General features: G+C 36.5%; 1 protein-coding gene across 2 annotated transcripts; it reads left to right on the top strand.

Annotated features, from left to right (window-relative positions):
- Nucleotides 1–238: 238 nt before the first annotated feature.
- LOC138706682 (probable serine hydrolase) lies at nt 239–21,927 on the top strand. 2 transcript variants are annotated; one of them, XM_069836250.1, is made up of 5 exons: nt 239–425; nt 1,472–1,646; nt 3,317–3,559; nt 7,601–7,910; nt 16,839–21,927. In XM_069836250.1, the coding sequence occupies exons 2-5, from the start codon at nt 1,478–1,480 to the stop codon at nt 17,113–17,115; spliced, it is 999 nt and encodes a 332-aa protein (XP_069692351.1). In that variant the 5' UTR covers nt 239–425; nt 1,472–1,477; the 3' UTR covers nt 17,116–21,927. The 2 variants fall into 2 exon arrangements, with proteins under 2 accessions (XP_069692351.1, XP_069692352.1); XM_069836251.1 differs by lacking the exon at nt 239–425 and adding an exon at nt 495–644.
- The last annotated feature ends 1,500 nt before the right edge of the window (nt 21,928–23,427 follow it).

Genomic DNA, 23,427 nt, shown 5'->3' with positions numbered 1-23,427 from the left:
TGGGCGTTGGATATTCTACATTCACCCACAGTTGCTGTTATCAATTTTAATATGCCCCTGAAAATAATAGTGTTCTTTATATGGATAAAATAATTTTGGGGCCCTAATTATTACTGTAGCAAAGGCGTTTTATAGTTGGAATTTTCTTTGTAATTAACGTAGGTACCGTACTTTTTGTTATAGTTGCAGGGAAATTTCGGAACAAGTGCGGAGAAGAATGTCTGCAAAATCTCTTTTCCGAAGGCGCATGGCTCAAATGCATAGGCCTGTGTGATCAGGGTCAGGAGTCAAAGTACGGAAGTTACATCTACGACAAATTGGACGATTATGATGATTAGGCCTGACATTACATTTCTTGCATTCGTCATATGCGACAGACAAGTCATTGTGTGTAAAAGAAAAAGAAAGAAAGAAGAAGAAATTCTGTAAGTTACTGTGAAAATTATAGGGATACATAGTTAACTGTTGATATTTAGAATTGATAGCTGCAAAATGAAACCAACCGTATCTGAGCAGGGTGAGGGAGAAAGGGACCGTGAAGTGTTAATATGTAAATTACGAACAGATAAGATGAACTAGGCCTGTAAGAACCTGTTCTAGGTTAGGTTGGTGAGGATAGTCCAGTCATTTGACGTAACGATCGTGTAAGTTTTCATTAATTTTCTATACACTTATAAAGAGAGAAAAACATACACACTTGAAAATTTTGGCTTTATTGTACTGATATTTCCCGATATTTCATACACAATGAATTTGAAAGTCACAATAGTAATATTAACAGTAATATTCTGCGCGTTCGACAGATCGACACCTCGTAAAGAACTTAGCTGCCCTTTTATTGAAATTCAGATAACATTAAATGTTCTACACATCACCGCCACTTCGTAGTAACGTAATATTGTATGATCCAGGGGAAATACTCGTCTTTTACTAGTAGGCTATTTGTGGTAAAAGGTTAAGGTGTAAATGCTACGAAATGACCCTAACTGTGTTTTTCATTTATCATCTTAAATAGGCCTGTAATTATTTTAATATGTATTATTCATGTATCCGCATACGGTATCAAAGTTTCTGTGTCAATGTCCTCTATGAAGGAGATACATGAGATATTTTGTAATGCCTCACTGGAAGACTAGGAGCCCAAGAATCAAGGTAGATTCAAAACTAGTTCTGGGTCACCAATCAAGGGATAAAATTATAAACTTAATTTTTAATAATGTAGATACCACTTACAGGACTGCAGTTTGTCAGATTTTGCAAAAAGTATCACAAATATTCTCTTTCCTGTACTTGTTTGGCACAGCCATCACCCCTGTTACCTGTTTCCCAAGGAAACAAATGTTTAATTGAATGAAACAAGTTACCTGTGCTTTAATTAATTGCAATCCAATTGTTTCTTGGTGACAGTAAGTTTAACTTGACATATAACTTACCAACAGACGAATAACTAGAACATATGTTTCACTTACAGGTTACAATGGCCTTCAGATCAAGATCAGTAATGCTCTGTCGTGTTGCACTGGGCCCTCAGCACAAGAATACAACATATAAATGTCAACAGAGTTGTAAATACGTTACAGTCTGTCGTGAAGCTCAGAAACCTTTCCAGGAGGTGCAAATTCCAGTACCATGGGGATATGTGGCAGGTAGTTGGGAAATTATTAAATTATGACATTCTATGACTTATACATAGGTTGGATAAAAAGTAATGGCAACACTGCTGTCACGTGACGATGCTGCGTTCGAGAGCTGCCAGCTGTGTGGACATGAACAAGGACTGTTAGATGAGTTACTGCAGCCAGCGGCGACAGTACTCCATCAATCTACTGCAGTGTGTAGAACGTTCACTTTCATAGGGATAGTGCGAGCGCCCTAAGACCATCCTTAAAAAACTAGAGCAACGTTCCTGGATCAAAATTGAAATGGCACGAGGTCATAGTGCATAAGAATGTTTTCAGGGACTGCGTGAAGCATGTGGCAATGCAGCGTTGCCATATCACACAGTTGCACGATGGGTTAAAGCGTTCCGGGAGGCCTTGTTGCACCGGTACCAAAGTTAAGGTGACGACTTTCTTGGACGAATCGTCGCTATGGACGAAACCTGGACTCGCTCGTATGAACCAAACTTGAAACGCCAATCAAATGAATGGAAGCATCCCGGTTCTCCTCGTCCAAAGAAAGTGTGCCCTACACAAAGTGCTGTGAAGGAGATGTTCATTGTGGAGTATGACATTGATGGGGTAATACTGCACCACGCTGTACCTCCAAGGCAGGTGGAAAACGCGGACTACTGGAACATCCACCGTACTTACCCGATATGATCCATGCGATTACGATCTTTTCACCAAAATGAAAGAATCACTACGAGGGACCCGGTACAATACCAGAGATGAACTTACCCGTGCTTTAGGGCAGTCAATACAGAACATCAACAAAGATGGACACGCTGATGGTGTACGACGCCTTCCAAACATTTGGCAAAAGGTAATAAATAAGGGGGGGCGATTATATAGAAAGTTCGTAAATGTTGTACCCCTGTGAATAAAGCCATGTCATAAATATCGAACTGTTGCCATTACTTTTTATCCAACCCTTATAAGAACATTGAACATTTACTTCCTCGTATATGATATTGAAGTTCAAACTCGTGTGAGGTCGAGAGGAGTTGAACAGAAACTGTGTTGCAGATTTCCTCCAGATGTTACTATTTTTCTGTCACATTTCACAATTTAGCTATAACTTAAAATCCTTGTTGTCGCTCAAATTACCTCTGATTGAGGTTCTGGCTGATATGTACAGTAGTGGCAAAAAAAAAAAAAAAACCGGACCGACCCTTGTAGCTGGTTTCAGAGCCTTGTTCACTCCAGAGCACAATAGACTGGTAACTAAGACTTTCGTGGTTCGAATCCTGCCTGGGAAGAAAACTTTTTTTTGTTCCTTATTCAAATTTATTCCCAATACTTTTCAATTGCAGCGATATTTTACTACTTAATTAACTTATTATTCCCCAGAACATGAATTTTACCAGCAGGTGAAAAGTAAATATGGATATGAACAACACCATATCAGCTTCCTAGGGACCCAAGTCAATGGCAGACTTTCTATGGCGCATGATCCTGTATCGGGTGCCAAAGCATGGTGGTTGGGAACTGAATTGCGACTGCACAACACGCAATTTTGTGTTATAAATTAATTTCTTTTCTGTGTAAGCTTTCTAACACAATTGGTAACAGCAATATATTAGGCCGAAACAGATGAACAATAAGACCTACTTCGTGAATGGAAGGAGATATTGATAACGATGATGTGTTTGCAGGTAAATGGTGGGGTGATCAAAATGTGCAACCAGTGTTGGGTCTACATGGCTGGGATGACAATTGTGGCACATTTGATACTCTGGCGCCCTTACTGAATCTACCCAGTTTTTTAACTGTTGACATAATGGGCCATGGATTGTCTTCATATTTTCCCGTTTGCGGTGCATCTAACTTCATGGACGCTGTTATACTTTTAAGACGTATTGTGAACTATTTCCAATGGAACAAGATATCTGTTGTAGGTAGGTAAGCTCTTATACTTTGTTTTTCATTCATGAAATGAAACATGCATCTCTTTAGTTGCTTTAAGTAAAATTCCCGTGTTTTCCCTAATAGTTTGTGGATTTTCTCGTAACATATTCATGTCATCTGCATAAACAAGCAACTGATGCAACCTGTTTAATTTCAAACATTCTCTGTTATCCTGGACTTTCCTAATGGCATATTCTAGAGGAAAGTTAAAAAGTAAAGGTGATAGTGCATCTTCTTGCTGTAGCCCGCAGTGGATTGGATGATTATTTATTTTAATTGAAAGAAAATAATATTACCTTCTGCAACGGATGTGACTATTAACATGTAACACATGATTTTACCTTATATTACACGGAAAATTAATGCTTCACAAATATTCTGTGAACACATTAAGCTGTGAAATATTAAGATATTTTACTACACATTATTATCTTATTTTTACATCATGGTAAATACAGTAAAACCTCGATAAGATGCGCCCACTTATTACGTTATCCCATGTAATACACTTTTTTTGTCCTGTCCCTGAACATTTCATATATAATGCCTTTATAAAATACCCCGTTTATTGTGCTCTAGTCTAACATAATACGCTATTTTTGTGGAATATTTTCGATGTATTTTTCAGCAATGTAACAGCAATGAAAGATTTTGGCCATTGAACTCACTGGTGCCATTAACCTGAAAAGTATTCGACCCTTTAACAGCGCATTTAAACCTTCATATTGTACAATATCCCACCCTCTTGTTACACTCTCTTATTCGACTCTTTACCTATGCGTTGTACATAGGCTTACAGTTACAATACCCCACCTTCTTGCTAACCCTCTGTCTCAAGCAGCATTCCTCACTCGGCCGTAATAAAATTCTGGAAATTTTTGCTGGGCAGTTTGTTGTCCTTTAGTGTATTGAAGTGTCTGTGTGTGTGGTTACAATCAGTGCTAAACGAAAAGTGCTTTCTATGTTGGAAAAATTGGAAATATTACGAAAGTACGATGAAAACAGTACTCTTAATCAGAAACAACTCTGATTCATTAGGGATCCCATCATGGACATTATGGACGATAATAAGAAATCGCGACTGCAGCTGCGACGTCGGAAGGATGTAAGCGTAGGAAAGTGAAATATTATAAACATGAGAGCACGCACATGGCAAACAACAGTATATTTTTTTTTTTCGAAAGAATTAAGTACAGTACATATTGTAAATGTCTTTGATATTACAGTACAGTAATTACATAATGGAGTAATACTGTATTATCTTTCATAAATCATGTATTTCAATAAGGAAAAATGCTAATAGATACTGTATATAAATAAAAATTAATGTACCTGCCTAATACGCAGTCCCAATTAATACGCGGTTTACACGTGGTCCCTTGAACAGCGTCTTATCGGGTTTTTACTGTAATTTTTTTTTTTTTTAGAACCGGTATGGGGTGTCTGTTATAAAAAAATGGCTGACCAGTAATCGTATGGGAGATATATATTTTTTTTTTATTTACATGCTATTTTACAACCCGTGTTTTGCCATAGGCATATCACAAGATATTTTTGCATTAGTGGTGACTACAATTGATTGTTTAGCGTCTATTCTTGAAGTGTGCGGAAGATGTTGCTGATGAAGTTTGTGATGGCGACAGTGTTGATGTGGAACTTCAGTATCTAGGGCAGCGTTTGGGTTGTTAGAACACGAGGCCGGTCTCGTGAGTACAAGGAGCATTCTGTCAGAAGGTGTCTTGCTGTCTGAGGTGACTTTTCTGGGCAGTTACATAGTGGGGATGGTGCCTTGTTGATCCTGTGAAGATATGTACGGAAACAACCGTGGTTGGTCAGGAATTGGGTGATAATGTAATTAGGCCATAGGGATGGAGAGAGAGCCTGTGGTGGATAGAGGGGATAAACTGTTTGGTGTGATGTGCTACCTCGGAGTTGATGTAAGTTGCATTCCAAATGTTTATGTAGTAATTTTCCAGAAGTTGCTTAGCTGGAGACATAGGGATGGAGTTGTAGGCTATAGTACTTTTATAACTGGCAGCTATCTTTGCTAGGTAGTCGGCTCGTTAATTTCCTCTGATTCCTGTATGTCCTCTGACCCAGTTTAGTGAGATATGTATGTATGTATATATTTATTCACACTGCAGTGGGTATATACCCGGTGTCAGTGGTAACTAATTACACTCAATAATGACAATAATAAACTTATTAATTAAAAATACAATTAATAATAATACTAATAATTAATACTAACAATAATTAATAACAGCAACAACAACATCATCAACATAAACAACAACAACATCAACATCATCGACATCGACATACTAAATTAAATGAAATGATCACTTAAAATAACATTTGAAATAAATCTAATTTGTATCTTAAAACTAAGATCGAACTAAAACCCACGAGTATGATATGTTCATATCTGCACAAGTACCTTTCAAATTACACTCATTTCGCTGTCAACTCACTCACTGCAATGGAACTACGACACATTTCACTGATTCTATCCTGATTTCACTAACACTTCAAAAACATTTCACTGTTCAAATACTATGCACTGCCACTATAAACTATAAAGCTTCACTGACAGGAACACGTTTCACTTACACAGCACACTTCACTGACATGACATACTTCTTCACTGATACAACACTCTTCACTGACACAACATAATTCTTCACTGATACAACACTTCAATAACAACATATCATTTACACCCTTTAAATACTGTGTATAATTACCGTCTATTAGTAAGGTCCTTAAGCCTATTTTTAAATGCATTTTTGGTTGTTGGTAAAGCCTTTAGTAAGTCTGCAGGTAAAGCATTCCAGTCTCTGATAGTACGATTGAGAAAAGAAAACTTTCCAGTGTCCGTCCTCTGCCTTCTTTCCCTCAATTTATATGAGTGGTCGTTCCTTGAAGAGTAATTTGGCGGCTGCAACCTATTTTTTTATTTCTCTCCAGGCAGGCTCACCTCTGTATGTTTTGAACAGTGTGCATAATCGAATTCGCGTTCTCCTGTCCTTGAGTGTGTCCCATTTTAATGGTGAATTTTTCCGACAACACTTAAGAGCCCGTTTTTGAATCTTTTCCAGTGTCTTAATATGTTCTAATCTGTAAGGATCCCAACATGCAGCACCATATTCCATTACTGGACGTACTAGTGATTTATATGCAATCTCTTTGGATTTATCAGAACCTTTTCTTAGTACCCTCATCACAAAGTGTAACGCTCTCCATGCTTTTCTCGCTGTGTCTGTAACGTGTTCCCCTCAGCCGAGATCGCTGCTAAATGTTATTCCGAGGTATTTACATTTGTTAACTTCCGGAATGGTTTCACCCCCTACGATGCGACTATTTTATTTCTTTTCCTTGTAAAGCTGATGAGTTGACTTCTTGAGAGTGATAATTTTCTTTCTAATGTAGACTGCTATTGGTTGTGTAGTTCTTTTGTTTGCGATGGCAAATAGAGCTGCTTGCGAGTCTACATGTATTGCATATGAGATTTTATCTTTACTTTGCTGTTGAATCCAGTCTACTGCCATTTGGATGCCTAGAAGTTCTGCTTGGAATACCGAGCATTCGTTGTCCAGTCTACGTGCCTCGGTGTAGATCTCCATTGAATTTTCTTCTGCGACCATGCCTGCTCCGACATGTTTTTCAGTTTTTGACCCGTCCGTGAAGATCTGTATATTGGCTGGGATGACTGTACCACTGTTGCCTATTGTTACGCTGTTGTCTTTTGGATGGATTCCTCCGTATCTTGTTGGTAGTTCAGTCTTCTTGAGTTTGGGCAGAACTGCATTGGTGGGTAAGCCTCTTCTAACCGCGTTCATATCTTTATTCAGATGCAGGGCTTGCTGTATTGGCATTGTCCCTGCTATTGCTTGCATTGCTACGTTAGACACAGTTTTGTAGGATTTGATCGAAAACATATTTAAAGTGGTAATTTTAAGTGTCTTATTCTGTATATGTAGGCTAGTTGAAAACTGTTAAATGGTTTTAATAAACCAACTTGATTACAGGCCACTCGTTTGGAAGTGCAATGGCTTTTGTTTATGCTGGGTTATACCCAGATGACGTGGAAAAATTGGTTGGGATAGAATGTGGTCGATCACTCATATCGGACGCTCAGCCATTACTTGATGCATTAAGAGACTCCATGGAGCAAACACTTGCCATAGAGGAGAGGATGGCAGCATCTGATCCACCAGACTATACAATTGAAGAACTGGTAGATAAAATGTATGAGGGCAGGTTCAAGTCGGTGACGAGAGAATCTTGTGAAGTTCTTCTAAGAAGGGGAATGAAGAAATCAGAAAAGAATAAAGACAGGTAACACTATTGCTCTTATAATCACAGTAATTTTTAATTTTAAAATTTTGTGGTATACTGTTGACTAAATCATACATTACAGACTCAAGTCCAAGTTGTTGCAAATTGTAGCAAAGTTTATGGTGTACCAAGAAACAGGTTTTCACAGAGTACAGTAGAACCTCGATTTTCTGTCCAGTTATCTGTTTTGCGGATTAACCGTATGTTTTGTGTTGTTAAATGAGCGAAATACAAACCACAAATCACCCAAGAAAAAGCTATTACCATCGAACACAGGAGTGCAAATGCATTACTCCTGATAGTAGTATCATAGAACGCGAATTAGCACATGCATGCTGTGTAATCTGGTTAAAGACATGATATGTTACAGTAAGAACCAAGACTAGGTATCGCGCCATATTGATAGTTACAGTGCTACCAAAATTCAGAATCATATAGTTCACGAAGCTATATAAGTTAGACCAACAATTACAGGTAACACATTTTTCGTGTTACAGAAAGCAATTTCGATGTACAAATTCATATTTTATGAAAATAATAAAACTCATTCTAGATTTCGAATTAAAAAAATCTATTTCATTACAAAACTGTCAGTCATAGTTGGCAAGAGTGCAAATAATACTATGATTTGTTTTCCTCTTTGTGGCCGGGTAGCTCAGTTAGTAGAGCATCTGGCTACGGACTGGAAGGTCTGGGGTTCGATCCCAAGTGGTGACGGGATTTTTCTCGTTGCCAAGCTTCCAGAATGGCCCCGAGGTTCACTCAGCCTCCTATAAAATTGAGTACCGGGTCTTTCCCGGGGGTAAAAGGTGGTCAGAGCGTGGTGTCGACCACACCACCTCATTCTAGTGCCGAGGTCATGGAAAGCATGGAGCTCTACCTCCATGTCCCCCAAGTACCTTCATGTCGTGTGACGGGGATACCTTTATTATTGGTGAATATCAGCTCCTTTGTGATCTATCCAATAATTGAAGACCTAACTTTTAATGTACTAAGTGCCACGCCAATTGAATTGAATTGAATTGAATTGAAGTGGGAGGAGAAATTAAAAAAGTACGCAAAACCCGTCCTCGCAAAGGGTTCGGGGCTGAAAGAAACAATATGTGAGCTCCAAGCCTGTTGGCCACTTGTCTTACTCCAGATTACGCTGCTCCACTGAAGGAGCTCTAGAAAATTTTGAAGGGGAAAAGCTTAAAATAGACGTAGCTTCTTAGATACCACATATACGAGGGGACGGAAATGTGATCAAAGTGATAATGGGACAGGACAAAGAAGAAGTGGCGGAAGATGTAAGTCTGCACATTGAAAGGAACTTCGTCATTTCGCAGTGCAGATGGAGTTGAGAAGATTCGTTCATCTGTTGTTTGATGACTAAGACAAATGAAGGCCTTCAGAAGAGACGCCACGAATTCTAAATCTGCAAATTGAAAGGTTCTCTGTCTTTCACATGCGACTAGAGACAAGTAACCTCGTCCATGTAACGGGTATTTTATAGATGCTGAACCAGGGCATTTATGTCGTTTTGTCGGAAATTGGGGAACTTTATAAGGTAGGGCATGTAGGTCCGTGGCCCATTTCTCTTAGGGCTCATCCCGACATTTGTCTTAGTGCCTTAGGAATACCACGGAAATACCTTAGGCAGATGAGTTGTCTCAATATAAAAGACTAGCCAATTGGCTCTTAGGTAAGGTATATTAAGTTTCCATGCCGATATTCTGTGTCATCGTACAATGAAAGAGTAGTCAAACGGAGAAAAAATTCTCTCCAGCACTGGGATTTGAACCCGGGTTTTCAGCTCTACGTACTGATGCTTTATCCACTATATTTCTTCCTATAACCGTTAGATATAAATATAGAGACATGCCTTGAGGCTTTATGAAACGATCCATTCTTTCATTAAGGTGCATTCTTGTACATAATTCATGTGGATTGTAACCTTGACCACAATTTTGTATTATAATTTTATTATTGTTTATTGCTTATAAAATATGTATTTTGATACCAACTATAACCCTAATATACCTCAGGGTGAAATAGGGTTTATTAAATTGGATAAAAAAAAAAAAGCCACATCGGATTCCCATCCCGGTGTTCGATCGAATCATCTCAGTTTAAGTTCCACCTCTTGGGTTCCCTCTGGTGGCCGCCCTCTGCACTACGTCATAGATATCTGTGAACGTAGGACAATGTCCACATATGTGCAGAGGTGCACTCGTATGAGTGACTGATTGGCCGGGATCCGACGGAATAAGCGCCATCTTAAATCACAAAGTGATTTACGCATATCATATATATTATTTTAATGTACCGAAGTACATATGAAGTTTCCATGCAGATATTCTGCGTCTTCGTACAATGAAAGAGTAATGGAACGGAGAAAAATTCTCTCCGGCACCGGGATTTGAACCCGGGTTTTCAGCTCTACGTGCTGATGCTTTATCCACTAAACCACTTAGGCTAGGGGTCGATTGAATTATGACTTGAGTCTGTTGAATCATCTCAATGCAGAGACCAGCCAATTGGCTCTATGGTGACGCAATTAGGATGAGATAGGCGAGAGGGCATAGATATGGAGCTTGTTTTCAAAAGGTACCAAATCCAACAGACCTAATTTTACAGGAAATGAAAAAAAGTGCTTATAGCTGTAAAAAATATGATATATTGTTATGGCTTCATATCATTTTTCTTTATGTGTTATCAATCATATTTAGACATATATTAAAGATATTTCACACATTTACAAGAACTTATTAATGATTTTTGTTTGGATTTGGTACATTTTGGCATGAAATACTTTAGTATTATGAATGGGGATGTGCAGGAATTAAGAGTATTTACTATCATTGTAAAAGTTAATACATTATCAATAATTTTTTTTTCATTTCACAAATTTAAGCTATGTTTGTTGTTCTAATCATCATAATTAACACCAATGTCATCCTCATCCTCTGTTCTAACAACAGACTCAAAATTTATAATATTACTGTAAAATGGGAGTTTGTTAATGTCAGACTAGCCCGTAGATGCTAACAAAGCCTTCAAATCTTTTTTCTTAGCCTCCTGAACTTTGATATTGACATGGAATAATTCAGTGTTATGAATGGGGATGTACAGAAATTATTTACCAGCACTATAAAATTTTATACATAATATTAAACATTCTTAATTAAATTTCACAAAATGGAGGCTATATTTGTTCTAATCATCATAATTAACATCAGTGTTATCCTCATCCTCTGCTCTAACAACAGACTGAAAATTTATAATATTACTGTAAAATGGGAGTATGTCACAATAGCCCAAACAACTAACACGTCACCACAATACCCAATGAAATTGCAGCACAACGTGTGACGTATCAGTGACGCAAAGTCGAGAACCAATAGAAAGACGCTTGAGATTTGGTATGTTTTGGCATCAAACTCAGCATGATTGTGGTATTTTCTGCTGTAAAACACTGTTTTCAGTGACTTCTGGAGATGAGATTTGGTGCTTTTTCGAGAAATATGTTTATTGTTTCCGTTCTAGAGATCGCTAAGAATGTGATGCCATCTGTAACTCATTTTTCGAAAATTGTGGATTTGGTACCTTTTGGAAATAAGCTCCATAGATGTAAAATAATTATTAAAATTAGAGGAATTACCGAGATCATGGGGAAGTGACTGCAGACCATGCCAATTTTTTAAATTTCATTTTATACAGTCTAAGGGAGGAACATCCATATGAGAATATCATACTAAATGTCTTTGTCGTAGCTCAACTGTAAGTGACTCGTTTGTGCGCCAAAAGACGGGGTTGCAGGTATCTCAATGCATTTTGCAGTATTTTTTTCATCAATATCTCAGAAAGTTTTTTTGGCACTTAGCACATTTAGAATGTTAGGTCCACAGTTGTTCAGTATTCATTTTGTTATACATGTGGAGTCTATGTTTTATCAATATTTCGTTTGTTAACATGTATAATAAACCAACAACATAATTAATCTACAAAGCAAGGCAAAGTTACTTCACAGTTTTATTGGATGTAATGAGTAGACCTCGGATTTTTAGGCACCTAAAAATACAATTTCAAGCAGCTGAAATGTAATTTTTATCCACACATACTAGAGTAACTATAAAAATGCAATTAATTAGAGAGTATTAAGCCTTACGGTATGCAGTGACAAAAACAGTAAAAAATATTTCGGTTAGAAACTTTATTTTTGTTAAATCTTAAATGATTTCATTGGCCTCATTGCTCTAAGGCTGCTAATACATAAGTGCTGATATTACAATTAAATTAATTACTTAATTGTCAACACCTTCCCATTCATTATAACGGATAATTTAGGTTCTACAGCAGCGGTGGCGAAAATGTAATCGTGCGCCAAGCCACTGTGTAACCTGCAACATGCATAGCACCTGTGGAGGGAGGCGGACACCCGAAGGGGAAGCAAAGCAACTGTCTGACTTATTAACGGATTTTCATTTTCCTTACGTCAAGCACTTAAATATAATTTTATACAGTACAAGGCTACAAACTAATGTTTAGTACGTGTAACAAAGAAAGAAATGAACAATGTCACAACCTAAAATTAACTGTCTTCAGAATGTCTCTGCGACAAAGTTTCAAAATCAGGAATTATGTCACTTACTGCCAGTCGTAGTTGATCACGAAGGTATTTGTCTGTCAGTCGTAATCTAAATTTGGTTTTTACTATTGTCATTGTTGAAATAATTTTTCACAAACGTAAGTTGTAGCGAACATGGCTTCAACAGAGCAAGCGAAAGAACGAAGCTTCGGATATTTATTTTTTGGCAAAGATTTGAAAGTTCAACATTTGTCAAGTCCTTACATCTAACTTTCATTTGACATCACATAGTAAATCAGAGAGTTCAAATTGAAGAGCTAACAGGATTATTCGTACATCTGCTTAAAAAGGATCGATGTACAGAGATGATGATGATGATGATGATGATGATGATGATGATGATGATAACAACAACAACAATAACACTTAACCTTTTAATGTTTCATCAGTAACATGTAGTATAGTGCCGTTTTACGTTATACAACCGTTTTCCTCGTAATACTTGTGAACAAATCATACATTTAATATTCTCATCATATTGACAGCAAAAAAATGCGTCCTCCCATCCTACTTGGAACTTTCGTACATGGTTTCGAGAGAGACATATGCCACTCACAGGTCAGAGGCAAATAGAAATGGAACGGAGTTTGACTCCAGTGAGTGAGAGGGTGGGGGTTGGCGGAGGTTAGAAGCAAGCGAAATGCACAGCTATCACTGTGAGCGACAATGTCTCATGAGTCACGTTCTCGTCACGGCTGTTCTACAGCATTCCCTTCTCCCTTCCGTCGTAATTTCACTAGTTCTGCATTATCATTATTCCATAAAGAGCTGCCCAATCTTGCCAGTCAACATTGCATCATATGAGTCATACCATAGCATGGGTTTCATATCCCATCAGCTATTTCATTTCAAAGTGAAGAGCAGACTGGGGGAAATGTGATAATTCTTAATTATATATATAGCTTATGGTATTTTCACACATTTATTGGATAACTTCACTTGGATTTTTATAAAATTTGACAGTTCTGTTACGAAATATTCGATCGTGGTTAAATAGCATACCTATAGTCCCGTTGCTCTAATTTCTAGCAGCCAATTACGTTGCAGGTCGGCTATATTTAAATGTGTACGTCTTGTGATTCGCTAATGAAGATGTCATGCATTTCCTAAAGCTGGATAAATACTTAATATAATCGCCCGCCATTTTGGCTCTTTCGTTGGCGTTCGCAGAAAGCACACGAGGACGTTAATTTCCGCTCAATTATTTATTTGCTCAATTACAGTGCGTTTGATTTATTATCATAGGAGCTACGACATGTTAATGTTTAAAAAATTGCCTTGTGGCAATTGATAATAAATTGCCGGTGTGGCAAATAGATCCCTTGTCTGGTAGCTAGGCAACGAAAGAACAAAAATGGCGAACGATACTACCTACCTAGACTTTATAGAGCCTTGACTTCCTAAGACGTAAGCAAAGAGGAGGAGTCACGCTGGGAATAACAGCGACACGATTATAACACTCAATAGAGTGGGTTGCAAGGAGTAGTGAAGTGCATTCCATAACCTCTCCTACTCAATTCCCATCCTCACCTTCCCGTGGTGCAACCTGTTTTGAACAGATGAGGCTCTGGGGACCGAGTCACAGCGGTACAACTGTTTTATGAAAACTGAAAGAAATGTCATTTCAGCATGCTATGGCATGCATAAGCATTCTCTAAGTGATGAACAGGGGATATGGTTGGTGGAGTTGTCTGACAATCCTGCCGGATAGATCATATGGACCCGCTATCCAACAGTAGATGTGATCCTCCAAACAATTTGGGGGGCTGTGTGTAGGTTATATAACTGCCATAACTTAAAATTATGGTGCTTACATTAAAACGGTTACACTTTTTGCTACATCACGCTCGTATATTGGAGAGCAAGAGAGTTAATGACTTAATTGTCAAAAACTAAGCATTGGTTAACAACAAAGACAATTAATATACAGGGTGATTCATGAGGATTTACTGTCACTTACAGAGCTTATTTCCGAAGACATTCTGAGTAAAAATATCATATGAATATTTGTTCTAATCTCAATATTTTCAGAGTTACACTAATTTGAAGTTGTTTGTAAAATACCATTATTCTTGAGTTTTAAGGGTAAACGAATATTATAGATAACGATTGAACTATTCAGGAGTATCATTTCTTTAATTAGTCAGTATTCTGAAGCTAAAAATGTGTTGTAAATTCCATAGTTGCTTCATACAGATTTTTTTTCAGATTTTTTTTTTTTTTTTTCGTTGTTGGTAACTCTATAGCATCTATTAGATGCTTTATGGTTGTGCTAACAGATAGAGTTACTTGTCAACAATGTGATGCTGAAATGTGTGTTCAGGTTACTGCCCAGCGACAGTCCTGATGTATTTTTTTTATATTTGTGATGATTGGTTAATTAATATTAACCCGGCACACTCACAATCACACTCACATTCACACAAATTTCCAGACTCTAAACACCCAGGGAATTTTTCTTCTTCACCGAGAGCCGAGCCCGGGAATCGAACCCGGGACCTCCTGATCTGGAAGCCAGCATGCTGAGCAACAGACTACGGAGGCAGTCTCCGATTTTTAACTACAAAATTACGTTTTCTTACGCATTTATCACAACAATTGTTACAAATTACGCCACTCTTGTAAATTCTTCAAGACTGTACATTGGGATGCATAATTAAACTATAAAGAATCAAGTTCTTAAAGTCGTATGATTTGTATCCTCGTGAATCACCCTGTATACAGGGTGCAAACGATGTAAACTGCCAAAATTATACAGACTACATCTCGATCTACTAAACATGATATGTAGTGAAATTTTGCTTCTTCTTCTGTTTTTGTTTTTTATTCCTAAAATATCATGTTTTTAGGATTGATTTTTTTTTTTTTCATAAAGACAAGTAAAATACGATATTTCTAAGTTTGTTACGATATTCTGATACTGATTTGACAACCCTAGGTGCATGTTAGTCATTGTCTCCTGTGCCAATAGCACACCTACACTGTATTTACTGAATGTTGACTTGTGCTATGTTCGCTGAAAGTTGACCCTTGTTTTCTCACTTTCTTTTCACTTTTATTTTTCCAATTTTTGCTACGACAACCTTTACTATTTTCATTTTCTCGTGGCACACCAGCAGATCATGTGCCGCGGCACACTGGTTGAAAATGGCTGGAGTGAGCATGTTCTGAACCGTACCCGGCTCGAGCCTAAGAGAGGAGATTTTGTGCCTACACAGAGATGAATTTGTGCTTTGCTGTGTCATCACAACCATTTTGGATACCTTACAGAAGGGAAAGTAAAGTAGATTATCATTTGAACTAGAGATGTATGTGTGTTGAATCATATACAGTAGAACCTCGATTATCCGTCACCTTATTAACCGATTGTTGGATTATTCGTCTGTTTTTCTCTTGCTTTTTCTTTTTTTGCTGCACAAATATATGATGCACTGTTCATTGTATTAGCACGTTATTTTTTCTAGGTACTGTATGTCAGTGCAAGCCTTTATTCTTATACAATACGGTCTACTGTTCGAGTTGTCGTACTGTGTAACTTCTATATAAAAAGGCTTCTACGGGTGTCAAAACAAATCTTGTGCTAAATAACGAAAGAAAAAGTGTAGACCTAAATAATTGAGTGGTTTGGGGAAAGAAAAACTGTACCTCATTTCGCATCAGAATACGAGATTGGAGTATAAAGTATGTAAATCTAGAACACTCCACTATTTCAATTTTTCCACAGACAGCAATTACAAGGAGTTTCCTTTTCCTTAAAAATCAGTCGTTGACAACCAGACTTCAATTAGTGGACTTCTGATCCACTACCTAGCTTGTTAAATAAAGACAACGGAGGAAACTACGAAAGTGTCTGTGTTATTCACTAAATTTACGAAAATGTCTTATGGTACGGATTATCCGATTTTTTCGACTAACCGTTCAGTCCGCTCCCTTCATTATCACGGATAATTGAGGCTCTACTGTACTTGCTTGTCAGGTAAGTCTTTGCATCTTAACAGTAATCCAAACAGCTGCAGCATTAGCTACAGGTACAAGCTTTGACATTGCTCTTCGGACTGCTGGGTCCAAAATCCTAGTATAGCGCAGGAAAATGTGCACACCTCAAAAACGAAATGTGTGCAAGAGGAATTGCAGCCTTCCCTTGCTGCAGCAACAATAACTGCGCATCTCTAACTCTACTTTGCCTCGATTCCCACACAGTTGCAAAAGTGGAAACGCCATTTTATTATGATCATGCACTCAGGTGATTGGCACTTCATTTCATTTTTCTGAAATATATACTTAATTTTATGCCTCAGGTATTACCTGTCACGTGATCCCAGAGTGAAACCACCTTGGATTGGTGTTGCACAAGATGAACAACTCATGGAATTAGCACGAAGAATAAAGTGCAAAGTGTTGAGTATTAGAGGTAAACAAGGATTCTTGCTTGGTGGCGCAATTGGACGGGTTTACATGCAAACTCTGAAAGAGATAAAGCAGTGTGAGCACCATGATGTCGATGGAAGCCATCACCTTCACCTCAACAACCCTGAAAATGTGGCACCACTTATAAACAAATTCTTCAGTGTGTAACAATTCATGCCAGTTTCCAGTCAAAAAATGTGATTCTGCCATATTTCTTTCTAATTTTTAAACGTCTCTGTAATATTTTTTAGAGACTTGTTTAATAAGACTTTGATACGGGTATTTATTTTTAAGTCTTTCAAGGTTCATTGTTTTGGTGGTTTTTGCAGCATTCTGGAGACTTATTGAGTGATGATGTCGTTATTTTCAATTTGATGTAACTTTCAGATGAGAAGAGCTTAATTGGTAGTAGACGACTTTCATAGACAGCCAATCTTTGTTTTCTAAAATGGACATTAGTCTTCATAATATAAGAAAGAGGCATCTTGGATGTGTTATTTTGTTAATGAGTATTGGGGCTCCCAAAGGTAACTCTGGGATAGCAGGCAAATTTTCCTACGTCCTACCTCAACCTCCCTTTCTTGTGCCCTTTACCATTAACTTCTTGAGTGTAGATTTTTACTGATCAAGGCAATTTTTTATATAATTAATTATATTAATAGTAATTTGAATGGTATTAAGTTTTCCTTCAAGCTCCACCTAAATGTAAATCAAAAATATGTTTAAGCTACAATAAAAAAAAAAAAACAAATTCAGGCACGAAAATTGTCAGTTTATGCACATTGATATGAGAAGCTTTGAAAAAATTATAAAAGAAAAGTTGAAGTGTTCTGAAACATCTTATATAATATAATAAATAATGTTAAAATGTTCAATCTTACGACTTATCAATTTAACATTAACAATTATTAATACATGTTAAATATAAATAATGTATAAACGTTTTCACCTTTTACAGCATCATCAATTCTATTTAGTATTGAAATACATAAAACTCATGTTATAATGGAGAAAGTTACACAACGCAGAGCTGCACACATTGTATTCTTCACCTGAAATAATTAGGAACATTAAATCCAGATGTTTGAGGTGGGCAGGGTATGTAGCATGTATGGGCGAATCCAGAAATGCATATAGAGTGTTAGTTGGGAAGCCGGAGGGAAATTGACCTTTGGGGAGGCCGAGACGTAGATGGGAAGATAATATTAAAATGGATTTGAGGGAGGTGGGATATGATGGTAGAGACTGGATTGGTCTTGTTCAGGATAGGGACCGATGGCGGGCTTATGTGAGGGCAGCAATGAACCTCCGGGTTCCTTAAAAGCCAGTAAGTAAGTATAATGGTTTCAGTTACATGTGTATTTTAAATTGTCACAATTTTAAATTCAAATACATTTTCAAACTATGTGTTTAAATACTGGTATATGATATTGTGTTTGTAATATATAGCTCAATTTATTTATGTAAAGCTTTGTTGATGTAGTTTATATCTTCATTTTATATTTGTCATAATTCATAAAATAATTCGTAATATTACGTTAATGTCGTGGTGTCTGTTGAGATGTGTAATGATTCTACGTAATATAAAATTAAATTTGAGTCTTCTGTTGTTTTTAAGCTTGTTTTGTGGTGTGCTATTAAGTCATTCTTGAATACAGTAGAACCTCTATTATCCGTGATAATGAAGGGGGTGGAGTGAACGGTTAATCGAAAAAATTGGATAATCCGTACTATAAAAGGTGATCATAAACTAAGTGCATAATACAGTTTCGTCATTTCCCCCGTGGTCTTTTCTTCTAACACGCTAGGTAGTGGATCATAAGTTCACTAATTTAAGTCTAGTTTTCAACGACGGGTATTAATGGCAAAGGAAACTCCATACGTCAGCTGTCTGTGGAAAGATAGGAATAGTAGAGGTCTCATGTTTACAAATTTGATGCACTTTATATTTTGTTTTTCATTAAATTGCACACAGTTGTAATTCCTATCTCATATTGTGATGAGACAAGTTTCTCATTTCCCAAACCACTCAATTACTTGCACTTTTTTTTTCGTAGCAAACACGTTTTCTTTTGACACCTGTGGAAGACATTTTGCATAGAAGTTAGACAGTACGACCACTCAAAGAGCAAATCATAGTGTGTAAAGGTAAAGGTTTGTAAAAAACACTCTGTAGAAAAAAATTTCGTACTAATATAATGTACAGTACTCATATTTTTTCTGCAAAACAAAAAGAGCGAGGGAGAAAGACAGTCGGATAATCCACCAATCAGTTAATACGGTGACAGATAATCGGGGTTTTACTGTATCTGCAAAATATATACCATACATTTATTTTAGATTGAAATAGATTTATTTAATAATATTTTGGTTATTTGGATTGAAATTCAAATGTTAATATAAATATTAATAACCTTACATGTATTGTTTCCATTATTACTGTAAGTTGAAGTTCTTGCTATAATGATGATGCCGTAAAAGATGAAAACGTTTACACATTATTTATATTTAACATATATTAACAAATGTTAATGTTAAATTGATAAGTCATAAGATTGGACATTTTAACATTATTTATTTAATAACTTGTCTGAAAACAAAACAAATGTTATATAATAGGTACTTGTTTCCAGTCTTCCAAATTCGCAACAGAAAGCAATGCATTGTCGCAGTCAGATGAAACACTGTTGCCACATAGTCGTTTAATATTAAAAATTTATGTAGTGCCTTAAAATTGTCATTACATTTAAAATATTGTGGAAGGTAAGGGAATATTTTAACAGCAATACTGCAAAAATTTAACAACTCAAATTGGTTGCTGGTTCACGAACTATCATTGAGTTTTGTAGTCTGATAAGATAATTTTTGCTAGGCTGTCTCAGGGAACATTACTATTTTATTAATACCAGAGAGCATTTTACATGAGAGATCATAGTGGATTGTTCCATTGTTCTTCATTGTATTACCACTGTACCCATTATTCCTCTAGTCCGTATTTTCCTCTTGCCCAGAAGTATTTCTCCTGTTCCAGGAGTTCAGAAACAAACTAATACAGTTGAACTTCAGTATTTTTGTGGAGTTAGGTGGGAGAGAGCATAGAGGTGGGCAAGGATTAACTTTGGGTAGACATTAGCCCACAAAATTTACATCGACATAAGGCATAGTCCTCCTACCCCTTTTTCAATATAATCCCTGTGTTTGGTGCTGCGACACGTTCGAATTATAACAATGCTATCTTTAATATAGAGAGACCTACCGCCTAGTACCGACCTTGTAATGAAATGAAGCTGACACAGTATGGAATTGAACTTGTTTGTTAAAAATTTGATGGTTGTGAAAAAATTACGTTTCAAAGATTGTATAAGCAGTGAGGGAAGTGGGAAAAAATCAGAGGCGGTATGCTACCCCAAGATTTTTCTCTGGCATACCTCTATTTAAAAAAGGCATACCCCCTCCCTTACAACATACACATAGGCCTACATGATGTATAGGCTACAATAAATTGTTTCGTGCAGTCAGTAACGCGAATCTTTGAAGCTTACGCAACACATTAAATTTCTTAACAAAACAGGGGCGTATTTTGCGGGCTACCGGGGCTACCGGTGGTAGCCCAAGGAAATTACAAAAGAAAAAGTTTATAATATAACATAATGTAATAATTTTGTATTATTAGTTTTACCATAGTAATTAAAATTAAAGTAATTGTTAGATATATTTTGTGTAATAATAGGGTCAGCAGTAGCCCAAACCCTTTAACCAGTATACGCCTCTGTAACAAAATAATTTCAGCTTACTTCAGTTATTTACTAGATTATTTTGCAATGTCCTTTGAGATTTATCATTTAAAATAATGTTAAAGCTTCAAAGTGCCTTACTTAATTATTAATAAAAAGTGCAACAAAAAAAACAGTCACTAAATTGGCAACAATGGCCACCACAAGCTACAGACCACAGCCTTCTATACTTGAAATACTACCGTTGTAAGCTTCCAGGGGTTGACTTATCAAATACACACTGAATACAGTTTCAGAAGGCTGTGCTTTACATTTACGAAGCAAACAGATGGTACTCTTTGCTGTGAAGAAATGTATCAACAAATTTTTACGATCACATTTTTTCAGTGACGGTATGTCATTTTTCACTAACGGTATGTTTTCTGGCCATAGAAACCAGTGGCGGTATTCCATACTAGTTCATACTGTCTCACTTCCCTCACAGTGTATAAGGATATTCATGAATATGTTCTGTTAAGAAATAGTATAATATTAATAAATGTACTGTGACATAATAATAATAATAATAGTACACAAAATTTGAAATACCGGTACCAATGTAAAATGTAAACAATTTAATAACGATCCCTCCCCCTTCCCCTTTGACAAAATTCTATGTATGCCACTTGTTATTTGAAGAGTCCACTACAAGAATGATTGATGTCACTTTCTTGTCGAAAATGAACCAAGACTGTCAATGCATAGCTTAAGACGTATAGAATGTACATACAGAGTTATATGACATTAACACTGATAGTCATTGTCCAGTAATGATCGGAAAATCACAGTTAAGCTTTGAGCGCTAAGCATTTCAAACTTTCAATTGCTTCTCCTGCAAAATGCATTCCAAATGACATCCATCATTCTTGCAGTGGACTCTTCATTTCGAAAGAGTTGGTTTTAGAACTCATTCATTAGAATTTTGTTTTTTTTTTAAATTTTGATGAATGATAATTCTGTAGAAGAAAGCACATTGTTCGGTAACAGACGTAGCACTCAAAGTATGTAACATTAATTATAACACCTTGTATACTACACTTTATTGATAGTTGTTACTGCTGGTACTTCTGCTGCAGATTGTTGGGTCTTGTGGAGGTGGTTTGTAGTGTATGAGGGTGAACTAATGTGATTAATTTTGTACCTGTACACTGTATTTTGTTTTAGTAGTTAGGTAAATAATTTGAAAATAAATGTGTAGTCTATTTTTTGTTTTCTTTCTAATGATGTATAACATTATTATCTTCAAATATAAATATTATTTATAAGCTCTGTATCCTACATTCGAACCTGTTCTGTTCCTATTTTGTTATCCTTGATATTCCAACATGCATGTTTCAAGTTCTAATAAGGTCTGATTTGTGAGTTAGTATCTATAAAATATTAATCTAGAATTTGGAGTCATGAAACCTGGCTGTCTGTATTAGTGTTTCCTTTATTTATTTATTTAGTAGATTTATTTCTACTGGCAGAGTTAAGGTCATAAAGCCTTCTCTTCTGCTCAACCAGTATTAGAACAATATAGCAGATGTAAAAATGGCAGAAATAGAGGAACAATATACAATTAATAATATAATAATAATAAAAAAATGAAAACAAGTTTAGTTACATGCAATTCTAAGAATCAAACAATTATGAACCAACAATCCCGTTCTATAAAGATAAATATAGCCTGTCCCACATTGATGTAATAGGTAAGATAAATATAGCCTGTCCCACATTGATGTAATAGGTCTGATGGTGGGAGCACGAGGTACCATACCCACCTTCTTTGCCGACATATGTAAAAACCTGGGGCTAACACACAGCATTGTGAAGGAAATAGCCATTAGTGCCCTCAAAGGATCGGTTCAGATATTGAGAAATCATTTGTATGGGAGTGATAATGGAAATTTCAAGTTATCTTAACCGATGGCTGTTGATTGGTTTAGATATCAATGCCAATACGTAAATCCGTACTATTATTTTTCTCGCTGTATATGGCATTCATATCATTCTAACCTATGTGATGATACCCCCCCCCCCTTTTCTTAACTGTAAATGAGCACAAACGCTACTTAGGTGTAAATTTTTCTGACATTTTGTATATTCGATTCCCTAACCGTTTCAAATGCATATCATTTTACCTTTTAAGTCTGTTTCCAAATTATATGTAATACGCTTTGTCAAATCTGGCAACCTTTTCATAAGGGAAGCTAACTTTCTTTTTTTTTTTTTTTTTTTTTTTTTAAATCAAAGTAATTGTTAAAATAAACAAAATTTATATATTAAAAATAAAAATAATATATCAGAAAATATTATATTTTAGGAAAGCTCACAGTCTAAGCAGTCTAGCTGACAACTGGGTTTTGAAATTAGTAAATGTCTGACAGCCCATTAAGGTATGAGATAGGGAGTTCCAATGACGAGAAATTGAAACGGCGAATGGTGAAGAGTATCGAGAAGTGTTATGATGAGGTATACTCAATGTACCTGTGATCTGAGATCGAGTATTTAGGTTATGGTTGGAGTATCAATCAGTCAATCTTCTTAATGTATCCAGCTGTTTGCTGACAACATAAGGTCCACTATAGTCCACTGTAGTCTATTCACTTTTTGTTTTTCACGAGAAATGAGGGGTATTTTGATCGGTGTTCATTATAGATGCCTGTTGCTAGTAGCCAGAGGTGGGGTGTAGTCAATATATACTGCAGGGCTGTGTCTTCTGCAA

Source organism: Periplaneta americana, chromosome 9 (assembly GCF_040183065.1).
Source record: "Periplaneta americana isolate PAMFEO1 chromosome 9, P.americana_PAMFEO1_priV1, whole genome shotgun sequence".
NCBI lineage: Eukaryota > Metazoa > Arthropoda > Insecta > Blattodea > Blattidae > Periplaneta > Periplaneta americana.
The sequence above is the reverse complement of the archived record's forward strand: the minus strand, read 5'-3'. Positions and strand labels throughout refer to the sequence as shown.

Coding starts and splice junctions, on each gene's coding strand:
- LOC138706682 (XM_069836250.1), top strand. CDS start 1,478: ATGGCCTTCAGATCAAGATCAGTAATGCTCTGTCGTGTTGCACTGGGC. Junction 1,647..3,316: donor ACCATGGGGATATGTGGCAG/GTAGTTGGGAAA, acceptor ATGTGTTTGCAG/GTAAATGGTGGGGTGATCAA. Junction 3,560..7,600: donor GAACAAGATATCTGTTGTAG/GTAGGTAAGCTC, acceptor ACTTGATTACAG/GCCACTCGTTTGGAAGTGCA.